The sequence below is a fragment of the Hemiscyllium ocellatum genome, chromosome 15 (genome assembly GCF_020745735.1).
Source record: "Hemiscyllium ocellatum isolate sHemOce1 chromosome 15, sHemOce1.pat.X.cur, whole genome shotgun sequence".
In the NCBI taxonomy this organism is placed as follows: Eukaryota; Metazoa; Chordata; class Chondrichthyes; order Orectolobiformes; family Hemiscylliidae; genus Hemiscyllium; species Hemiscyllium ocellatum.
In genome coordinates, this window is record NC_083415.1 from 43785930 (window position 1) to 43807647 (window position 21718).

Below are 21718 nucleotides of genomic sequence, written 5' to 3' on the forward strand. Positions count from 1 at the left end.
CTGAGGTCCCTTTGCTCCATTACACTCCTTAAGGCCCTACCTTTCATAATGATTTTACTTTCCAAAACGGAAGATTTCACACTTATCTATATTAAACATCATTTGCCATTTCTCAGCCCACTTCCCCAGCTGATCAAGGTCCTGTTGTAATTTCTGAGAACCTTCCTCACTGTCCACGATACTGCCTATTTTAGTGTCATCTACAAGCTTACTCATCATGCCTTGGTACATTTTCGTCCAAATCATTGATATCGATAACAAGTAGTAATGGGCCCAGCACCAGGACCCATCACCTCATTATTACACACGCTGTTAGCTTTGCTCAATGTTTTGCCTCTAAAACAAAAGGTTGTGCATCCCAAACCCCTGAATCGATCTAAGCTATACTTGACAGAAGATCTAAAAGAACAAATTGAAAAAGAGTATGCCTATTTCCATATTTAGCTCCCTACAAGTCAAGATTTTACATGACTGACTCCGTAGATTCTTAATTGGTGGATTGCTCAGTCTGACCATAATTGATATAGCTTGTGTTGGAATCTATTTCTTCCCAGCATGAAATGTCTTTCAAAGGTCTCAGGATAGGAAAGCTCAGCTGCAGCTTGACAGTCAGCTGACCAATACTGCTTTCACTAGTATTGCTGTTTTTCCAATTACAGTTCCTCTCTCCAGGTGCTTTTCCTTCTCCCATTCATGTTGCTCGAAATCAGATTCTTCTTGTCTGCCTTCATAAATATCAACTGAGTAAGGTCAAGCCATTTTCAAGAAATTAAATCTACTACAAAGTCTGCATTCTCTTGGGTATCTATTCTTACTTATTCTCACTGCTGTCTTAACCAATGTCCAGTGTGTTATACTGCAATAGTGATTTCAATTTTAAAAACCATGCATGATTGTTGTCAATGTTTTTTTTAAATCTGAAATTGAAGCAATAATTTTGATTTTTTTCCTAAACTAACATATTAAACAGAACACTTACAGCTATTGTTGGCTCCTTGCTTGGGAATAATGTTAAATACCATCTCCTGTCTTATACAAAGAGAACCTTTCCAAACATTTTTGCCCAAAATTTGGGATTTTCTAAAGTTGAACTGTTAGTGCACTTCGTCATTCCCTTTCTGCATCTGACTGAAACTAAAGGGTTTGGCAATAGTGCAAGTGGATGTGGAAAATGTGAAATTGTGATTTGTCATTCATTGGTAATGCACAGGCTGATAGAGGAATGCCTCTCTAGTACCTCAAAGTGAATAATCAGTGAAATCAATTAAGTGGATGAAAAATTCCTCTCTGTCACTCTATTACCTTTTTCATATTTTGTAAGCCTTCCCACTTCGCTATAAATAGCTTTTCACTGGTGATCCATAAAACAATAAGACACAGGAATACGTCATTTGGCCTCTCAAGGCGAAAATGCGGACTGCAGATGCTGGATATCAGAGTCAAGTTAGAGTGGCGCTGGAAAAGCACAACACAGCAGGCAGCATCCGTAGAGCAGGAAAACCAATGTTTCGGGATTTCTGATGAAGGGCTCCTGCCCGAAATGTCGATTTTCCTGCTCCTCAGATACTGCCTGACCTGCTGCGCTTTCCCAACACCACTCTAATCTTGAAATTTGGCGCCTCAAGCCTGCACTGCCATTCATTAGGAATATAGCTGACCGACTCCCCTCACATCCATGTTGCTGCCTTTTCTCCAAATCCTTAGTTCCCCAGCTGATCAAGAATCTATTTTACCTCAGCCTCAAATATACACCACCACCCTCCCTCCACAGCTCTCTATGGCAAGGAGTCCTGAAGTCACTTTCAAGGAAGAAATTCCTCCTCAGTCTTAAATTGGCAGCTCTTTGTTCTGAAACTATGCCCTCTGGTCCCAAATCTCCGATGAGGGGAAATATTGTTTCTGCATTTACCCTGTCAAGCTCTTTAAGAATACTATATGTTTCAATTAGATCATCTCTCATTCTTGCACAGTGTAGTGACTAACTGTAGTGAGTCCTCACTTTTGCCCTGCAGTGAGTAAAGTCCCAAGCCGTTCAGCCTTTGCTCATAAGACAATCCTTCCATTTGAGAGATCATCCTTGTGAAGCTTCTTTGAAATGCTTCATATGAAAAGATACCTTTCCTGAAATAACGGGGCCAAGACAGTTCTTCAGATGTGGTCTTATCAGTACTTTGCACAAGTACTGCTCTAATCTTTTACTCCAACCCCCTTGAAATAAGGCCAGCATTCCATCAACCTTCCTGATTACCTGCTGCTGGTTTTCTGTGTTTCTTGCACAAGTAACTAAGACCATTTGTGCTGTAGCTTTCTGCAGTTTTTCTCCATTTAAATACTATTTTGTTCTTGTTCATCCTTCTTAAATTAAGATTGTCACATTTTTCCACATTATAATCGATTTGCCAACTTTTGCCTATTTACTTAACCTTTTTAAAAATAACACAACACCAGATTATAGTCCAACAGGTTTAATTGGAAGCACACTAGCTTTCGGAGCAACAATCACCTGATGAAGGAGCGTCGCTCCGAAAGCTAGTGTGCTTCCAATTAAACCTGTTGGACTATAACCTGGTGTTGTGTGATTTTTAACTGTGTACACCCCAGTCCAACACCGGCATCTCCAAATCATGGCTACTTAACCTATCAATCTCTCACAGCAAACTTTGTCTCGTAACTTGCCTTTCCACCTATTTTTGTATCATCTGCAAATGTGGCTACAGTGCATTCATTTCTGTTCTCAAAATAATTGATATGTGTAAACAATTGTGATCCCAACACTGATCCCTGTGGAACGTCACTGGTAACAGGTCACCAACCTAACATAAAAGCCCTATTCCCAACTTGCTAATATACACCCTCCAACACCATGAGCTTTTATCTTATGACTTAACCCTTTGTGAGGTATCTTTTTAAATGCTTTCTGGAAATCCAGATACAATGCATCTATTTAAATAAAAGCAAATTACTGCAGATGCTGGAATCTGAAACCAAAAGAGAAAATGCTGGAAAATCTCAGCAGGTCTGGCAGCATCTGTAAGGAGAGAAAAGAGCTGATGTTTCGAGTCTAACTGACCCTTTGTCAAAAACTGACAAAGGGTCAGTTAGCCTCGAAACATCAGCTCTTTTCTCTCCTTACAGATGCTGCCAGACCTGCTGAGATTTTCCAGCATTTTCTCTTTTGTCAACACATCTACTTGTTTGTCTCTATTCATTCTGATTGAGACCTCCTCAAAGAAATAAATTAGGCAGACATGATTGTCTTTTCATGAAGCCATGACTTTGTTTGATTAGAATTAAGATTTTCCAAATGTTTTGCTATTACTTGCTTGATTCCAATTCTTTTCCACCAGTTGATGTGAGGTAAATCAGCCAATAGTTATCCACTCTTTGCTTCCCTCCTTTAATGAATAGGGGTGTCACATTAGCAATTTTCTATCCTCTGGTACTTCTCATTAATCCAAGGATGTTTGGAAAATTACAACTAACGTGGTCACTATCTCTGTTGCTCCCTCTTTTATGATTTCAGGATGCAAGCCATCAGGGCTGAGGGACATATTTGCCTTTGCCTCATTAATTTGTCTACTACTACTTTTAGTGTTGGCTAATGAGACTTAATTCATTCCCAGTATTCTTTGTATTAATGCAATGTTTGAAGTATTTTCCACCATGAAGATTGACGCAAAATATCCGTTTAACTCCTCTGCTATTGTTTTGCTCCTCATAACAATCTCCCCAAATTCATTTTCTCAGGAGTCTATGTTCACTTGATCTCTATTTTCCATTTTATATATTTAAAGAAGCTTTCCTTGTCAATTTCTCGCTATTTCACCCTCATAGTTTATCTTCTCTGCCCTTGTTGTTATTTTGTTCCTCCATTATGGATTCAATCCTATTTGGCGTTCCTATATGCTCTTTCTTTTAACTTAATACTCTCCTTAACTTCTTTGGTTCATCATGGTTCATTTCTTTCTTCTAAACTTTCCTCCTTACTGGGATGTACTTTTGCTCAAAGTCATGGATTGCTCCTCAAATGTCTGCTACTACTTACTTACTGTCATTTCTGCTAATCTGCCCACTCACTTCACTTTAGCTAACTATCCTCATTTCATTGTAATTCCCTTTCAGTTAAACATAGTTGTTTCCGAACCAAGTTTCTCACTCTTGAACTGAATATTAAATTCTAATGTGTTATGATCATTACTTCCTAGTGGATCTTTCACTCAAGTGTAATTTATTAAATCTACTTCATTACCCATTACCAAATCCAAGATAGCCTGCTCCATAGTTGGCTCCATGACATATTGCTCTTAGAAACTATCTATAATGCAATCTATGAACTTGTTGTCAGAGCTAACCTTTCCAACTTGATTAACCCAATCAACATGAAGATTAAAGTTACCTATGATTATTGCTTGATTGTTTTTACATGCTCTGATTATTTATTGAGTTATAGCTTTTCCTACAGATTGCTGAATGTTTGTGGGTCTGTACACAACTCCTGTCAATCTCTTCTTTCCCTTGCTTTCTTTTCACCTTCGCCCTAATGGGCTCAACATCATCTAAACCTAGATCATACCTGTTCTCATTTCATCTCTTTTTAATAGTGCTACCCCATCACCTTTTCAATCCTTCTTATCTCTCTGAAATATTCTTGAATGTTAGGTTTCCAGTTTTGATCTCCTTGTAACCATGTTTACACAGTGGCAATACTCATTTACCTCAATTTGCACTATCAGTTCATCAACCTTATTGCAAATGCAAGGTGCATTAAGTTACAAAGCCTTTAAGTTTGTTTTACTATTGAATTTCCCTGAACTTTTATTGTTGGTTGGTGCAATATGGCATTGACACATTCTGTAAATTCCTTTTATTTTCTAGAAGCAATCAAGTCCAACACTAACCTGCAATCCTACCTTTACCTTTGATTTTCTAGTTTTCCATGCAGCTCAATCCACCTCCTCCCCCACCCCACCGACTTATTTAGTTTTAAGCCTTTTCTCTAATCCTAGTTATGCAATTTGAGAGGACTCTGGTCCCAGCATGATTTCAGGTAAAACTAGTACTGAATAGTTCATATGAACCTGAGAATATAACTTCATAATTATAAATGTTTCTTAGTTACTGAATATGTAAAGTTATCTCTTAAATCTCTTATTCATGACATTTCAGCTTCAAATTTAAACCTTCTGTAAAAGGCTGAATTTTTTTTCGCTGTATGTCAATTTTTTTAAGAAAAAAGTGATTTGATTTAGTTTAATGTGCTTGACATCATCACTGCAGCTTGATGCTGATAACCCCTATTAACAAGAATATCATCCACCACCTGGGGAGAAGTGGGAAAGCTCTTACCATGGAGATCATTCAATCATTTAGTCAGAAGTCAGTGCCTTTGCTTCACTACAGGTTTCAAAATCCATGCCTAATTTCAAATTAAGTGTTATAAGAAAGTAGGGTTTGCACATTCTCCCTGTGTCTGCGTGGGTTTCCTCCGGGTGCTCCAGGTGCTCCGGGTTCCTCCCACAGTCCAAAGATGTGCAGGTTAGGTGAATTGGCCATGCTAAATTGCCAGTAGTGTTAAGTGTGGGGGTAAATGTAGGGGAATGGGTCTGGGTGGGTTGCTCTTCAGAGGGTTGGCGTGGACTTGTTGGGCCAAAGGGCCTGTTTCCACACTGTAGGTAATTTAATCTAAAAAAAAAGCATGAATATTTGGATAAACAAGTTTCAGGATACTGAAACAACATCACCAATATATCTATCAATTGAGTGCAACTATATAGATAATCACTAGATGTAAATTTCAGCATCAGTGTAAAATGTACATGGATTTACACTTGAAAGTCAAAGCCTTTAATTTCCAGGCACTCATTACAAATGTTTTAATGACATTTTTTATCATTACTTACTGCAAGGATGAGCGAGTACTCTAACTTCATCTATTGCAATGTATCCAGGATGACCCTTTGAAGCAACAGATTCAAAAATAACCTGAAATGGCAAAGTCAGTGATCAATAAATTAAATCTCTATTCCTTAATACACTCAAAAATTAATGAAGTCTAATATTGAAGTCAAGTCCTAATATGTATCACTTAGTTCCATGTAAGCTATTATACCAATATACTAATCAACACAACACATTACTGTATATTTGCCTTTTATCACAGTCTATTAGGTTTTATAAAAAATAAATTATATTGTGTTGAAAAATCTACAAAATGTTGTAACATGCAACCTTGCATCAACTGCCTGCATGTGATTACTGGGAAAGCAATCTAAGGTGAATAAATGATACCAAAATACATAGTGTGGTTAGCTTTGTAGAAGACTAACTTACCTCAGGAAGCTATGGGAAATATAGTAGACCTTTCAAATTTGCACTATTATTCAGTTAGATCATAGATGATCTGTATTTCAGTTTCATTTACCTTTCCATTAGTCTCCCAGAGAGAAATAAATGAACAGGATGTGGAACAAACAGAGAAAGCTGGAGAAACTCAGCAAGTCTGGCAGCTTCTGTGGAGACAGAGAGAGAACTTTCATTTTGACTTCGATATGACTCCTCTTCAGAAATGAAGAACTCATTTTGGAAACAATTCTGAATAACTAATAATGGAAAAGAGGAGGTAGTAGATGAATTAATTAGGGTATTTTGCATCAGTCCTCAAGGGATGTAAGGAACACTCCAGAAGTTGCTGAAAATCAGGAAATGGAAGGAAGGAAGGAATTCAAGAAAATTTCAATGACCAAGAAAGTAAATGGGTGGAGTTGCAGGCCAACAGCCTCAGGGTCCTGATGGGCTTCATCTTAGTGTCTTAAAAAAGTAACGAGTGAAATAGTTGATCGATTTGTTTAATTTTCTTAAACTCCTTGGATTCAGGGATGTTTCTATTAGATTGGAAGGTAACAAATGTATTTGCTTTATTAAAAAATGAGAGGAGACAGAAATCTGGAACTAGGGGCCAGATTGGTTAACATCTGTCATAGGAAAAATGATAGAAGGTATAAAGAAATTATAACAGAACACTCAGATATGTGCAAGTTTATCAGATATTTTCCGAAAGGTAAATCATGTTTAAATGATTTATTGGGCTTCTTTGAATCAGTTCTAAATATCATGGGGAAAGCGAAACCTGGTGGATATACTCAATTTGAATTTTCAGAAGACATTTGATAAAGGTTTTGGGGAAAATAAAAGCTCATGCCATAGGGGTTAACATGGATGGAAGATTGGCTGGTTAACTGGAAGTTGTCATAAATGGGTCAAGATAAAGTAGGGATTGGTGCTGGTCCTCGACCTTTTACAATTTATATAAATGACTTGGATGAAGGAACTGGGGGTATGTTTGCTAAATTTGCTGATATTGCAAGGTAACATAAGCTGTGAAGAGGACATAAGGAAGCTAAAATGTTAAGCGAGTGGACAAAGATCTGACAAATACAGTAATATGGGAAAATATAGTATTGTCTATTTCAGCAAGAAGAATAGAAAAGCATATTGTCCAATGGCAAGAGATTGCAAAATGGAAATGCTGAAGGTCTCTGCGCCCTTCTGCATGAAACACAAGGTTAGTGTGTTAGTGTACACAAGTATTAGGGAAACTTATTTTTTGTTGTGAGGGAGATTGAATACCAAAGTAAGAGTTTGTGGTTCAGTTATAAAGGAATGTTTGTGAGACCACATCTAGAATACTGTGTACAGTATTAGTTTCTTTATGTAAGGAAGGATATAAATGCATTGGAAACAGTTCAGAGAAGCTTTGCTGTATTAACACCTGAAATAAATGGGTTTTATGCTATCTACTAGAGATTAAAACAATAATTAATGACTTAATTTAAACATATAAGATCTGAAGGGATCTTGATAGATTGAATGTGGAAAAGATTTTCTTCCTGTGGAAGAATCAAGAACAAGGTACTCTCTTTAAAACTAAGGAACTTTCTAGTTCAGTTCGAACTAAAGAGAATTTTTTCCCCCAGTAGGCTGTGAGCCATTTGACATCTCTTCCTGTTTTGTCAATGGAAATAAAGCTTTTGGATATTTTTAAAGTAGAGGTGGATAGATAAACAAAGGGATAAAATTGTTTTTGAGGGTAGGTATGAATGTTCATAACTTAGATCAGCCATGATCTAATCGAATTGAGGGTAGGTTGAATGAGAAAAATGGCCAACTTCTGTTCCTAGTCTTTATGTTTGTTTGGGCGTTGCTGAAATTATTTCCCTTCTCTACCTGCCCTTGAGAAGACTGCAATGAACCATCTTCTTGAACTGCTGAAGTCCATATGGCATAGGTATATTCAGTGTTGAGGTGAATTTCAGGATTTCAACCCAATAACAGTGAGGGAACAATTATTTAGTTTCAATTCAGGATGGCATGTGATTTGGAGGATTACATGCAGGATGTGGTGTACCTGTACATGTGCTCCCTTTGCCCTTCTAGATGGTATAGTTTGTGGACTAGAAAATACAAGATGCCTTGGTAAGTTGATGCAGGGCATCTTGCGGAACTGCAGTCACCGTGCTCCTGGGATAGAAGTGGTGGAAGTTGAAGGTGGTGGGTGGGTGCCCAACAAGCAAGCTACTTTGTCCTGTATAGTGAGTGATTTTGAAGCTTTGGCTATCCAAACAAGTGACATACTGCTTATTTTGCTTTTTCTCTATTGTATGCTTCAATGTATGCTCATTCTGGTGTGAACAAAGCTTTGTTCAGTTGTGCTGACCTAGAGTCTTTGGTACGGTCAGTTCTGTGAATCATAGTGGAACGGGTTCAACATTGTGTTGGCTCCAATTTAATTCAGCAGGTTATATAATATATATTTAAAATCATTTTTCCTTTTCCTCAATCACAAACAAACTGAAACACAAAAATTGGGTTGCTGAATAGTTTGTAAATCTTTGTCACGTTTATCTATGCCAGTTGTCAGAAACCATACCACAGCAGACCCGACATTATCACTTCCCTACATTATCAGTTTGACAACCCAACGATGCTGGCATCTGCACATAAGCTCCAGTTACAGAGCCTGTTAAAACAAAACAATAAGATTCTATAACCTTACCTGATAGAAGTTTGGCCAAAATGTGCTGATAGCCAGTTCTGTCTTAATCCATCCTTCAGTAACTATCCCAGACACATTCCAGATAGGGTTTCCTTGAGGTCCACCATTAACTTTCACATAGACATTTAAAGCACCAGGACTTGATCTGTCTTTGCTTGACAGATAATAGTGGAAGTCAATGCAGTGTGTGTCATTCTCTTTTAATATAGGCAATAATAGATGAGCCTTCTGTCCTGAGATCCGTCCAGAGCTGTTCACCATCATAAAGGATCCTAAGAGTATAAATTTTTTTTACGATTAGCATAACGAAGTCCAACTGAAAATTCTGTTTCAACCCATTTTGTTTGAATTAATAATGCATACAATGAAAATAAGGTAAAGACCTTAATGAGATCAATCAATCCATTGTACTGCTTACAACAAAGCTTGAAATTTATAGTTGATTCAGTGATCTACAATTATTTTGAATTCTTGTGTATTATTATGGAGGCACCAAATGCAGAAAGCCTATCAAACACCAATTTCCGCCTGCATCTTTTAAAGCTGAATATTATTCCATCTATCAATTATTTTAATGAGTTCAGAAAAGGTTCTTTATATTTGACAAAAATACTTCCATGAGTGGGCATATGGAATAACAGTTTTCCAAAAAAAGAAAATACAGCAAATTTATTTCATTCTGCAGATTCACACTTCCAAAGACCATGCAAGAGCCAAGCCCTATTTCCTGTAAGTATATAACTAGATGACATTTGTCGCATTCAATTGCCATTATGAGCATGTCAACAATTTTTTACTTTTAATTCACCTTTTGAAGTTTGAAGTCTGCTATATTCTCCTCCTACACTATCTATTCATTCTCATTTTTATCTTATCACAGTAAAATTGTGCATATTCCTTAACATCTGTTAGAACAACAAAGACTTGTACCAAATTATGTTTAATGTGACAAGGTCAGTTCACTGGAAAACCACCAGCCATAAATATAATTGCAAACTAGTGAGAATAGAAATATAACCAGATGAGACTTAAGAAAAGCACACAAAATTACTCTGTTAATAATTCATGTTTTCTCTGCTTGTTCAAAACATACAATTTGTATTTTAAATCAGATAAATGTAGCAGTTATAAACAATTCCCCTTATTAAAACTATCAGTTTAAAGATCTCAATAATTTCTCAAATTCTTACGTAAACTGCATAATTAATTTTATGCATTAATTTTGTAAAAGTTGTCAAGAAAAACAGTATTTTCAATTTTGTTTGAATTATTCTGTAAGCATCCTGAAAAATATTTCAGCTTGCACTATTCATTTCACTTTAGTAATAGCTTCACAGCAGGGGTCAATATGAATGAATATTTAAGTGTTATAACTTTTTTTAATCAACCTCCCCATTGCTTTTGTTGATTAATATCATTAATAAAATACTATCAGAACCATGTAATGTAATCTCAGAGCTAGCATCAGGTTAATTGTATTCCAGCTTCCTCATTATTGAGTAAATTATCCTAGTCCTTTCTGAATAGATCTTTGAAATAATCAAAAAATGCAGTCATTAGACGAGCAGGTAGATTTTTAAAATTATTTGTTATGATAGGTAATCATTTGCCATTTATCGATGTTTGTGAAAAAATATTAAAGTCTGCTCTGGATGGCCAAAAGCATCTTTCTAGCAATGTGGAGTCACCACCAGCAAGTCAATATGCTGGATTCATAAAATCATTAACATTACAATACACACTGGGAAACAATTTAGCTCATTGTAATTTTTAGCATTTAATTGAAAGGTACCTTTGATTCTGGTACAATGTCAGTTAGTTTCGAATCTCGCTGACTATTCAAGTTCAAATAGTGCAAACAGGTAAAAACAATGACTGCAGACGCTGGAAACCAGATTCTGGAGTAGAGTGGTGCTGGAAATGCACAGCAGTTCAGGCAGCATCCGAGGAGCAGTAAAATCGATGTTTTGGGCAAAAGCCCTTCATCAGGAATAAAAGCAGATAGGTGCCAAATTCTGAGGATTAGCAGTTCTATATTTAAGAAGTGTTCTAACATTGTTATCACTGGTGATAACAATGGGAAATGTTTAGTCTTAAAGGACCTGGCAAAAGTTTAGATTAAAGGCTGTAACTAGACTGTATCGCTGTATGCAATAAAGACCAACTTTCTGTTTGAAGTCCCTATTATCTGCTATACTTGGATGCTTGCATTTTGTGACTTATGCATGAGGACTCCCAAATCCTTCACTGCTGCAGCTTTCTGCAGTCTTTTTCCATTTAAAAACACCAGCTCCTCTATCCTTCATGCCAAATCACATACTCACATTTTCTCTCACTGTATTCTATCTATCAACCTTTTGCTGACTCACTCGACATGTCCACACCTTCCTCTAAATTCTGTCATTCTTACCTCTTGCCTTTCCATCTATTTTTGTGTTATCTGCAATTTCAGTGATAGTGCATTCTGTCCCTTCATCCAATCCATTAAGATATATTGCAACTTGTGGCTGCAAGAATGATCCATGTCGCACTCCACAAGTTACATCCTGAAAATATCCCCTTATCCTAACTCTGTCTCTTATTGGTTAGTCAATCGTCTATCTGTGTCAATACAAGATGCTCTTGTCTTAGGTAGCCTTATGTAATTCACTTCATCAAATGCTTTTTTGATAATAGGACATTGGGTTTAGTGTTGTTACTTGAACCAATGACACCAGATGAAATCTGTTCTTCTGAGAGCACCATTATTGTCAGCTGTGAGCAAAATTCAATTGCTTCATATACCACGAGGCATTTGTGGCAGAATTTTTGACTGAAATTACACATGCGTATTGTCCTCACCAAATCAAATCCTAACTCCAGTTGTCACTTATTCTTTCATTAAATATTGGTACTAGAGATCAGCACCACTTATGAAGTCAGAGTTGCTGTTAAATCTACTTAATTTATATCACAAAATAATTTAACTCAATTTGTAGGAGATCAAGTGAATTTATTTATTTTCACAAAGCAATTTGTTCTTTACTAGAAATGTTACACTGTTATGATTGGCTTTTTGATCTGGAAAACCTGTAGGCTCTGGATGGAAAAATCAGTAGAAGTTTATTAGATTTGTTAGGTCCAACAGAATGGTCTGCTGATAATAATCTTTCACATATGTAACATATAACCTGTCCAAAAAGATTTCACAAAAAAAATTAAGCAAGCAAACAAAAGCAATCAATTTTGTCCTGTTCAGATAAAATTACCAAAATGTATTTAGGAATATAGGAAATAGAAGCAGGAGTAGGTCATTCTGTTTCTTGAGCCTTGTATGCCATTCAGATAGATCATAGCTAATCTTCTACCTTAATGCCACTTTCCTCTTCACTTCCACATACCTTGATATTATCCACTGTATGAGGCCCTCAAACTATTATGCCTTTGTCCATTCTTTGAAAAAGCTACTCAGTTACTCCCATTCCCTATTCCTACTCACAGCTCTATTCCATATCATCTGTTCTCTATCCAATGTACCCTTATGCACATTGATCCCATACTCGATCATCCATGTCTTTGTCTCCTGTACCCATTCCAATGTTATTCTAAATCCTAAGTTATACCCATTACCCAGTCATTGATTTTTACAGCTTGATAGGCCATCACATTGAACGCTTTGAAAGAAGTTTAATTAATCCCACCCTCCTGCTCTTTCCCCATAGCAATCAAACTCTTATACGCTATCAAACACCCCAATCCCATTCCCCAATCCTCAACTCGTTATTCTCGCACAAACTCCATTATAATATACCCCAATTTCCTACTCCAATCATACTTCCCTTATTCCAATTTTGCATCCTTTAATCTCTAGAAATCTACTGATCTTTGTCTGGAATACGCACAATGACTAAAGTTCAAAAGCCCTTTAAGATAGAAAATTCCAAACATTCACCACCTATTGAGCACAGGAATTTCTCCTCATCTCAGTCCTTTTTTTTTTACTTCTTATTCAGAGATTCTGTCCCTGGTTACAGAACCCTCTGCAAGGGGAATGATTTCTCTTGCACCTATTCTGTCAAGGTCTGTAAATATTCTGTATACTTCAACTAGATCAACTCTCATTATTCTAAACTCGAGAGCATATAGGCCCAGTCTCCTCAAACTCACCTCATCGGACAATCCTGGCATTCAAGAGATCAGTCTTGTGAACCTTCATTACTGTCACTCTAAAACAACATACAGGTTGAGCCAAGGTTCCATAAATTTCAGCCAGTCATCTTTATTTTTGCATTCAAATCCTCTTGCAATAAAGGCCAACATAATATTAACCTTCCTGTGTGCTACATCTGCATGTTGACTTGCAGTGTCTTACAATGAAGAACACCCAGATCTCTTTGCAAATAAACACTTCCAAATTTATCATTTTAAAGATATCCCGCTTTTCTTATCAAAATGAATAACCACATTTTTGCTGCATTGTTTCATGTGCCATGTTCCCAAGCTCTAACATTTGTGGTACCCCATTAGTTAGAATGTGCCAGTGGCCTGTTTCAACCTGCTGTTTTCTTCTATGCCAGTATATTATCCCAAAACATGTGCTCTAATTTTATTTACTGACATCCTGTGTGGAACCTTATCAAAAGTCTTTTAAAAGTCCAAATCTACCACGTCTATTGTTTCCCCATTGTCTCTTCTGTTCGTTACAACTTCAAAAATTCTAGCAAATTGTCAAACATGATTTCACTTTTGTAAATCTTTGTGAACTCTGGACAAATCTACACTTATTTTCTCAGGACCCAGTTTTCACATCCTGTATATTAGATTCAAACATGTTTCCTTCTACTGATGATGTTAGTCGAACACGTCTGTAGTACATTTTCTCTCTTCCGCCTTTCTGAAATACTTGGATTTCATTTGCTACCTTCTCAAAAACAATTTTCACTTCTATAGTATCTGTCTAGGAGCTGGATTTTTGATGTAGGTTCAAAAATCTTACAGCCAAAGTACTGCTGTATCCATCAGGTCATCAATACTTTTCCAGGTAAATGTATTAATTAGTCCAGAGGTGAATAGTTAGTAGAGGTGTTGCTTAGTTAGTGGAATTGAGCACTGCATGAACACTCTTAGCACAGGATGACTTTATAGAGGTGTCAGCATTGAGTTCTCCAATTTGAAATAACTTCCTTCCCCATTCCCCAACTCCCTTCTGAGCCCCTCCCCCTCCCTTCCACTGATCCCTGCCACCCACCAGATTCATTCCTCCTATTGACCAACCTCCGTATGCTCAACCTGTCTTCACCTATCCCCACTTCACCACCCTGCCCCGCCTCCCCTTTTACCTGCAACTCTCCCCACCCACCCCCAATCCTGAAGAAGGGTTACACCCAAAATGTCGACTTCTGCACTTCCTGATGCTGCCTGGCTTGTCATGTTCTTCAAGCCTGCTACCTGAAGGTAAATGGCAGCCATAACAAGGCTTACCATTGCCTTGAAGAATGGAACGGATGTGTTGTCAGAGGCCAGTGATGGCCTAGGCAGATGGCCCAGAAGTCCCAAAGTTCTCTAACACCTTCCTTGACAGTCTGATAGATGCTGTCGTTAGGTAGGAGAGCTATGCTTTTCCCTTCTTCTAAAAGAACAAATCTTTCCAGTCAGACAAAGAAGCGTGCATTAAGGGGACATTGGAGTTTGCAATCAATGAGTCATTTGGAGGGAAGCAATTGCCCAGTGGTATTATTGCTGGACTATTCATTCAGAGACCCTGGTAATGTTTTAAGGACCCAGGTTCGAATGCCACCACAGTGGATGGTGGAATTTGAATTCAATTTTTAAAATCTGGTATTAAGTGTAAATCCATTCTGATTGTCAGAAAAACCCATCTCAGTCACAAATATCCTTCAAGGAAGGAAACTGCCATGCTTACCTGGTCTGGCCGACACGTGACTCCAGACCCACAGCAAATGTGATTGACTCTTAGCTTCCCTCTGGGCAATTAGGAATGGGCAATAACTGCTGCCTAGCCAATGATGCCCTCATCCCATGAAAGAATAAAGAAGAAAACAAGGACCTGGATATAGTTCGGAAAGTGCTTTAATGATCTCCTGAGTTCAGCAAGATGCATGACAGTCAAGGAACAAGCTTGCAACTTTATGTACACCACACACACACACATGCACACAGGCTGAGCAGACTGCAAGCCCATAGTTCTCTTTAACATTATCAAATCAAGTGGTCAGTCACATCAATGATGCATCAGCAACCCTCATATTGGGAAAGGTTGAACAGAGACCATTTGGAAGGGAACATCTTATATGAATATTATTCTAGAATGGGCGAGTGAGGACAACCTACTCATAAATCTTTCTCACTAAGAGGGAAACACATTGACATGCTTGGCCACACAATAGTTGAATATTGTATTTGATAGTACTCTCGGATTCACATGGTGTTTTCAATAGCTAGACCACAGCTTGTCCTAGACTCTTTGTTTTCCCTGTGCCTCTGAATTGAAAATTCTTAACTGTGACTCTGTTGAGCTCATTTTGAGTCTCTAATGAGCTCAGGAAGCTGCTGAGCAGAGACCTGTACGTTATTCGCTCTTGTCTCTTGCACTTCTTTTGAAAGCAGCATTGTGTCCGCAGATATTGGTAACCAATCATGCCATCATTCTGAGTCCAGGATTTGCAATGTGTGCCCACACCCAGCATTATTTTAAATCCAGTGCTAAGTAACTGAAATCATTGCACAGATGCCTGGTCCCGTCACCAAGTCACCCTTTATTGACCAGTACAAAAATACTGGTTGTGGGAAGACAGCTTAGAATCAGCTCTCGAACTGATGAGATTCTAATCTGGTTGTTTCTTTTTCCCCTCCTCCTCCGGACACCACTGCCAAACTGCAGTAGTGCTTATTTCCTCCCTGCTCTCATGTCGTGTGCATGTAGGTGTAGGACACCGTGAAGAAACACTGACTGCAGAAAACTTTATTCATATTCCACCACAAGTAAGAAAAAACACCTGAGTGGTTGGTGACAAGCGCTGCCCCACTGCTTCAGGGCAAAGGCTGTGTGAACAAAAATGTGAAGGGGAGAGTAGGGTTCAGTCAAAATACAGTTGTTGGGGGAAACAAAGCACTCCACGCCCCACGGTGCCCACGTGTACTTGAAGACCTCAAGGGTGTTGCTAGACACCACATGCTCCTTCTCCAGGGACACCCAGACCCGAACTTAACTGCGGAAGAGGGGAAGGCAGTCGGCCATAATGATGACCTCTATGGTCCTTTGTCTGGACCTGTTAATGGGCAGCCTGGTCAGGGCCAGATCCATGAGGAGATCCTTTGACCTGCCTCTCCCCTCCACACTCCTCCAGTGCCCAAAGATCAGGAGCATGAGGCTGAATTGCAACCAAAAACATAAAAGAAGATCTTTAAGAAAACTAAAAAAGGGAATGCAGACTCCCCCCCCCCCCCATTTTACATGGTCCATGCACTCCACAGCGCCACAGAACAAGCAGCTGGACTGGGAGTCTGTGAACCAACACAATCTGCAGTCGTATGGGATTGCTGCATGCAAAACCCTCCACCTCAGATCCCCTGGTGAAAAAGAGGGAGGACTCGCGCATAGAGAGCCCTCCAAGGGGGATCGCCACCCCACAGAGACGTGGGTATGCTCAGGCATGTCCAGGTAATGAATAAAAGAGAAGAGGTTGATGATGTGCAGCAACAGTTGGTACAGCCCACCATTTCACATCCCTAAGCGGGACACATATAAAATTTAGGAGGCGGCTCAGGTTGTGGGGCACAGGCTCCTATAGGAGGTCAAGGATTCTGGAGCCAATCTGAAATTCCATCTGAGCAGGGGACCAAGGGGAATCTAATCTCCTGGTTATATTGGTCAGCCAAGGCTTTCCTGTTTGGGTTGTTAACCTGGGCCAATCAATCAATGACCTTGTAAACAACAAGGTTTAGCTGATCCCAATTAGTACAGTAACACTTTGCAGATGCTTCATGGAGGGATAATCAGACCAAAATAAACCTAAAACTGTGAGGGAAATGTTTAGCATGACTAACAGCTCAATGGAAGAAGTGAAATATGAAAAGGATTAATTAAAATTTGAATATGCTGTAAAAGGAAATAGTTAAAGAACAACTGTTACAAAATAGCAACAACTTGCGAGGTTGTCACAGGAACATGAATAATTTGAGATGGTGGTCATTTGGCATGTTGATGGTTTGCAAAAGAACAATCCAGCTTCATAACATTCACCAATTCTTGGTCTATAATGCCAAACGTTACAGCAGTTCGATTGCGCATCCAAATACTTTGTGAATATGACAATGGTTTTTACACTTAACATTCTATGAGCAATAATTTCCATATCCCACCATCTTCTACCTGAAAACATTTTTTCCCTAATTCCCCTCTCATTCTCTGAGCAATTACTTTAAACTTATGCCCCTACTTACTGATCTCCTCTTTGCTAATTGAAATAGATTCATCCTATCCATCCTATCTGGGCCCATTGTAACTGTACACAATTCAATTATGTCTTCCTCCACAGCCCCCCACCCCCGTTTCAAATTAAACAACTCAAACAATTCAATGCTTCCTCATAATTAAAATTTCTAATTTTGGCATCATCCTTGTCATTATTCTGGCAAATTCTCTTGTGAGTTCAGACTTCCAACAGTAGGACTTCACACAATACATCAGATATAGTCCAGCTGGTATGTTATACATTTTGAGCACAGGCATGCTGCTCTTAACCTTTGGTTAATAAAGAATAGTAATCCATATGCTTTCTTGACCAATTTATCTCACCAGTCATGTTACTTTTAGTGAACATGTGTTCCAAGGGTCCTCTAATGTTATAAATATCCAATCACGTTATTGGATACTGTGTTGCCTTATTTGTCTCCTTCAAATAATTTCCTTCATGTATGAGTTCACTTTTGTTTGTTACCTTTCTGTGCATCTACGCAATTCATTATATCTTCCAGTAGGTTATAGGTTTCTTCCTTGCTTCCGATCATTTGTCCGATTGTTGTATCTTCCATAAACTGCTTAATCATGCCTTCTACATTTAAATCTAAATTATTAATAAATGCCATTAAAAAAACAGAGAATCTGGCAATAACCCTTCAGAATTTCAGTGGAAGAAGCCTTTCAGTCACAAAAATACAGCATAGCCATTTTCCTCTGCTTCTTATCAGTAGCCTAACATTGAAGCTCACTTACCAGTTTTCCTTGGGTCTCATGGCTTTAATTTTTGATCAAATCTACAATCTTGATCTGAAAGGCCTTGTTAAAATACAAATAAACTGGACCAAGTGCATTACTCCCCACCATCCCAGTTATCTCTTCAAAATATTCCATTCAATTAGTCAATCATGAGTTTCATAATAAGTTCAAGCTTGCTGTCACTAATTAATCTGTGCCATTCTAATGAATCAATTCTGTGAGTCAAATCTTTCAAACAATGTATCTATTTTTGAGGTTAACTTTTTCTCTTATTTCAAACAGAACAACATTAGCAGTCCTCCAGTTCTCTGCAGTCTGCCTACAGCCAGAGTGGATCAGGAATAATTGTCATCAGATCCTTCATACATCCTCCTGTGTTTCGCTTGACATTCATTTTATCTGGGTCTGGTGATTTACCTACTCTCAAAGCTGCAAAATTCTTTCATATTTTCTTGTTTCACTGTATTTATCTCATCTAATTTTTCGCACACCTCCTTCTTAGCTACAAACGTCTACACCACTTCCTCTGTTCAAAAAACAAGGACGATGTATTGATTAAGAATTACACCTACATCTTGCACTTCCACACCTACACACATTAGTTAATTATCACTTCAAAATCCATGGTTGCCAATTTTTTTCTAAATCTCTATTTGTTATGGAAAGACAAGTATTAATACAGCCCTCGTACAAGCATTGAACTCTCAAAAAAGCTTTGTACAAATTTAATGTAGTATTTCATTAAATAAAAAAAAACAAAGCCCTTCCAGAATTTTGCCTTTTTTGATGGAAAACATAATTCTGTAAATTACAGCATTACAGAGCGACTGTTGAGAGTTGCCAACAACATCCAAGATAAGTGATTAAAGATAGATAAATTTCCTGGCATTGTTTGTCTGGGAAACCTTGGAAAATTACCTTCAGGACCCCAAGTGGTCAGAAGTATTATATTTTAGGATGTTGTATTTGAGACAGAATTATTGTTATGTTTTAAGAAGATTGCATACTTCTGCTACTACAATGAAGCAATTTCAGTTCCCAGGTAGAACTCTTTTGTTCATACCATGGATTTAAAGTTTCCTCAAGATGTCTAGAAGAAGGAAAAGCAGCAGAGGAGATTGAGAAATTTAATTTATTCTCATCAACATTACGAGATTTTGATGGTTCAAGCTGCTGAAGATTTGTTTTGTGACTCAGTCCTGCTTTGATCAGTCTTTAATGCTCTTGTCTTCAAATCATTGGCAGTGTCATTTCCAGACACCAATTCTTGCAAGAAACTGGCACCAGGGTCAGCTGATGTATTTCTTTCCAAGGTGGTGATGGAGCACATTAGTCCATCTCCTTCCTCAGAAAGAGTCAGCAACACTGTTGGAGCAAGATGTCTTTATTGGAAAAGACTGCTAGTGGTTGGCAAGGAAGGGTCAAACAGAAGTAGGATGAAAATGTAACAAGTTTATGATGTATAGTTAATGGGGGATTGAGGTTGGTGTGGGGGGTGGGGGTGGTTGCAGTGTGTGGAGTTAATGCGTAGTTGGTTAACTGGAATGGATCATCAGTGATGTCAGATTACTTGGAATTGGAACGAGAGTTTAGAATCATGCTCCATATCTGCAGTGAATAGTTAACAAGTGTCCATGAATTTGCATTAGCATAGTATCCAATCCTCTTTGAAGATTCCCAGAATATGCTCATGTTGTTCCAGGTATGGAGGAGGGAGGGCTGGTCTGAAGACCTCCTCGTGGGTCTGCTCCTGGGCCTGGCCAAACTGGCCATAAACAGGTCCAGGCAGCGGGCCGTGGAGGTGGTCGTTAGGGCCGACTGCCTGCCCCTCTTACGCAGTTACGTTAGAGCCAGGGTGTCCTTGGAGAAGGAGTACTTGGTCTCCACCAACACCCTGGAGTTGTTCAGGGAGAGGTGGGTGCCACAGGGAGTGGAGTGCATTATCTCCCCCTCCAACTCTATTTTGATTTAATCCCTGCCCTCCCCTTCACTGTTTGATCACACAGCATTGCCCTTTGATGTGAAGGGCACTGCTTGTCACTGGCCACTTGGGTGTTTCCTTTCTTCTTGGTGGTGGAAATTAAATAAAGTTTCGTACACCTTGTGTCTCACACCTGCACACACACAACTTGGGTGCTGACAAAGAATAATCACTACCGCAGTTAGGTGGTAGTGTGGGGGTTAAATAAAAAGACATGCTCATGTTGTTTACACAATAGCATCTCTTTAAGGCCTTGCAGGATTTGTCAACTGCCAGCCCCAGCCATCCGTGTGTGAACTGAGCATCAGCTGACATGGCCCAAGTGCCTCATGCCTCTCTTTCCCATGGGTGCTTTCACTGCTTTGAACTCCAATCTTCCAGCAGCAGGCTCATCATCAGCTGAACATGGCAGGCTCCACATGGCAGCTCAGAATCTCCATCCTGGGATCAGGCAGCAGTGGCCCTGTTCTATGAGCAGATGTTTGTAGCAGCTGATGAGGCACAGGGGTATAGCTCATTAGACTGGCATCCATCCACTGCAACCCAAGCATTAAGTTAAAGAATTCAATGTTAACCCCTTGTCAAAATATAAGAAAAGATAAAATAAAACCATACATAAAACCTTAATTTATCCGTTTTCTGTTTGGCTACCAATTTTTTCCATCTCATTCTGCTTTTCTTTCTTTTTCTTTATGCTACTCTTTTTGTAGCTGAAAACTAATGTAGACTAATTTTTCAAAAATTCCATCAGCCTTTTCCTGAAGCAGAGGGGCAGGCTGCCAGTTCTTTTATCACTCCATCTAAAAACTACATTATTTAGTACTTGAGTATCAATGGATCAACTGAGGTACTTCTAACATGTCCAATTCACTTCTGACTGTTGGCCATTTCCTGTTTTTCAGTCACAAAGCAAATAGCCGGCAGTTGGAAACCTTAGGCCTTCCCCTAAACTTATTACCCAGCCTTTTCAAACTATAAATGTATAGCAGAAAATATCTTTTGTGTTGACACTCATCATAAAGCAGAACAATAAGTCCCTGACCACACTCAATGGCTCATTATGAATTTCCTTCAAATTTTCTCTCTTATGTCTCAGCTTCAGACATCGACATTATTTTTCAGAATAAATTGAAGGTTGACCAGAACATGTTTATAACTGTTTTTCCTAAACTCTTAAAAAAAAATCAAACTTAAACAGTTGAAATTACCAACTGGATACCTAAATTTCAAGGGAATGGATTAGTCTCCCCAATTGGGCAAAGCTGTTTTAAATACTTTTAAATTTCATCAAGAAATAATCACATCTCTAGATATTTTAATCCAAGTGTTCACACATGTTAGGATACACTTCTGCGGTAGGTAGATTCAAATATCTGGGCATGTTGGTACCCTACCATTGCTCACAAGAATCTTCTAATCACAAATGTATCATTTTCAAGTAACATTATAAATACAGATAGTGTTGCGT

General features: G+C 38.5%; 1 protein-coding gene across 1 annotated transcript in view; it reads right to left on the reverse strand.

The window, feature by feature from the left end:
* ptprt (protein tyrosine phosphatase receptor type T) overlaps positions 1-21718 on the reverse strand; it is a 1408195-nt gene that overhangs the window by 837082 nt on the left and 549395 nt on the right. Inside the window, exons 3-4 of the mRNA XM_060836083.1 lie at positions 9053-9324; positions 5901-5982 (exon numbers count right to left, since the gene is read on the reverse strand). Of these exons, the coding sequence (XP_060692066.1) occupies positions 5901-5982; positions 9053-9324 (354 nt within the window). The remainder of the gene's footprint in view (positions 1-5900; positions 5983-9052; positions 9325-21718) is intronic.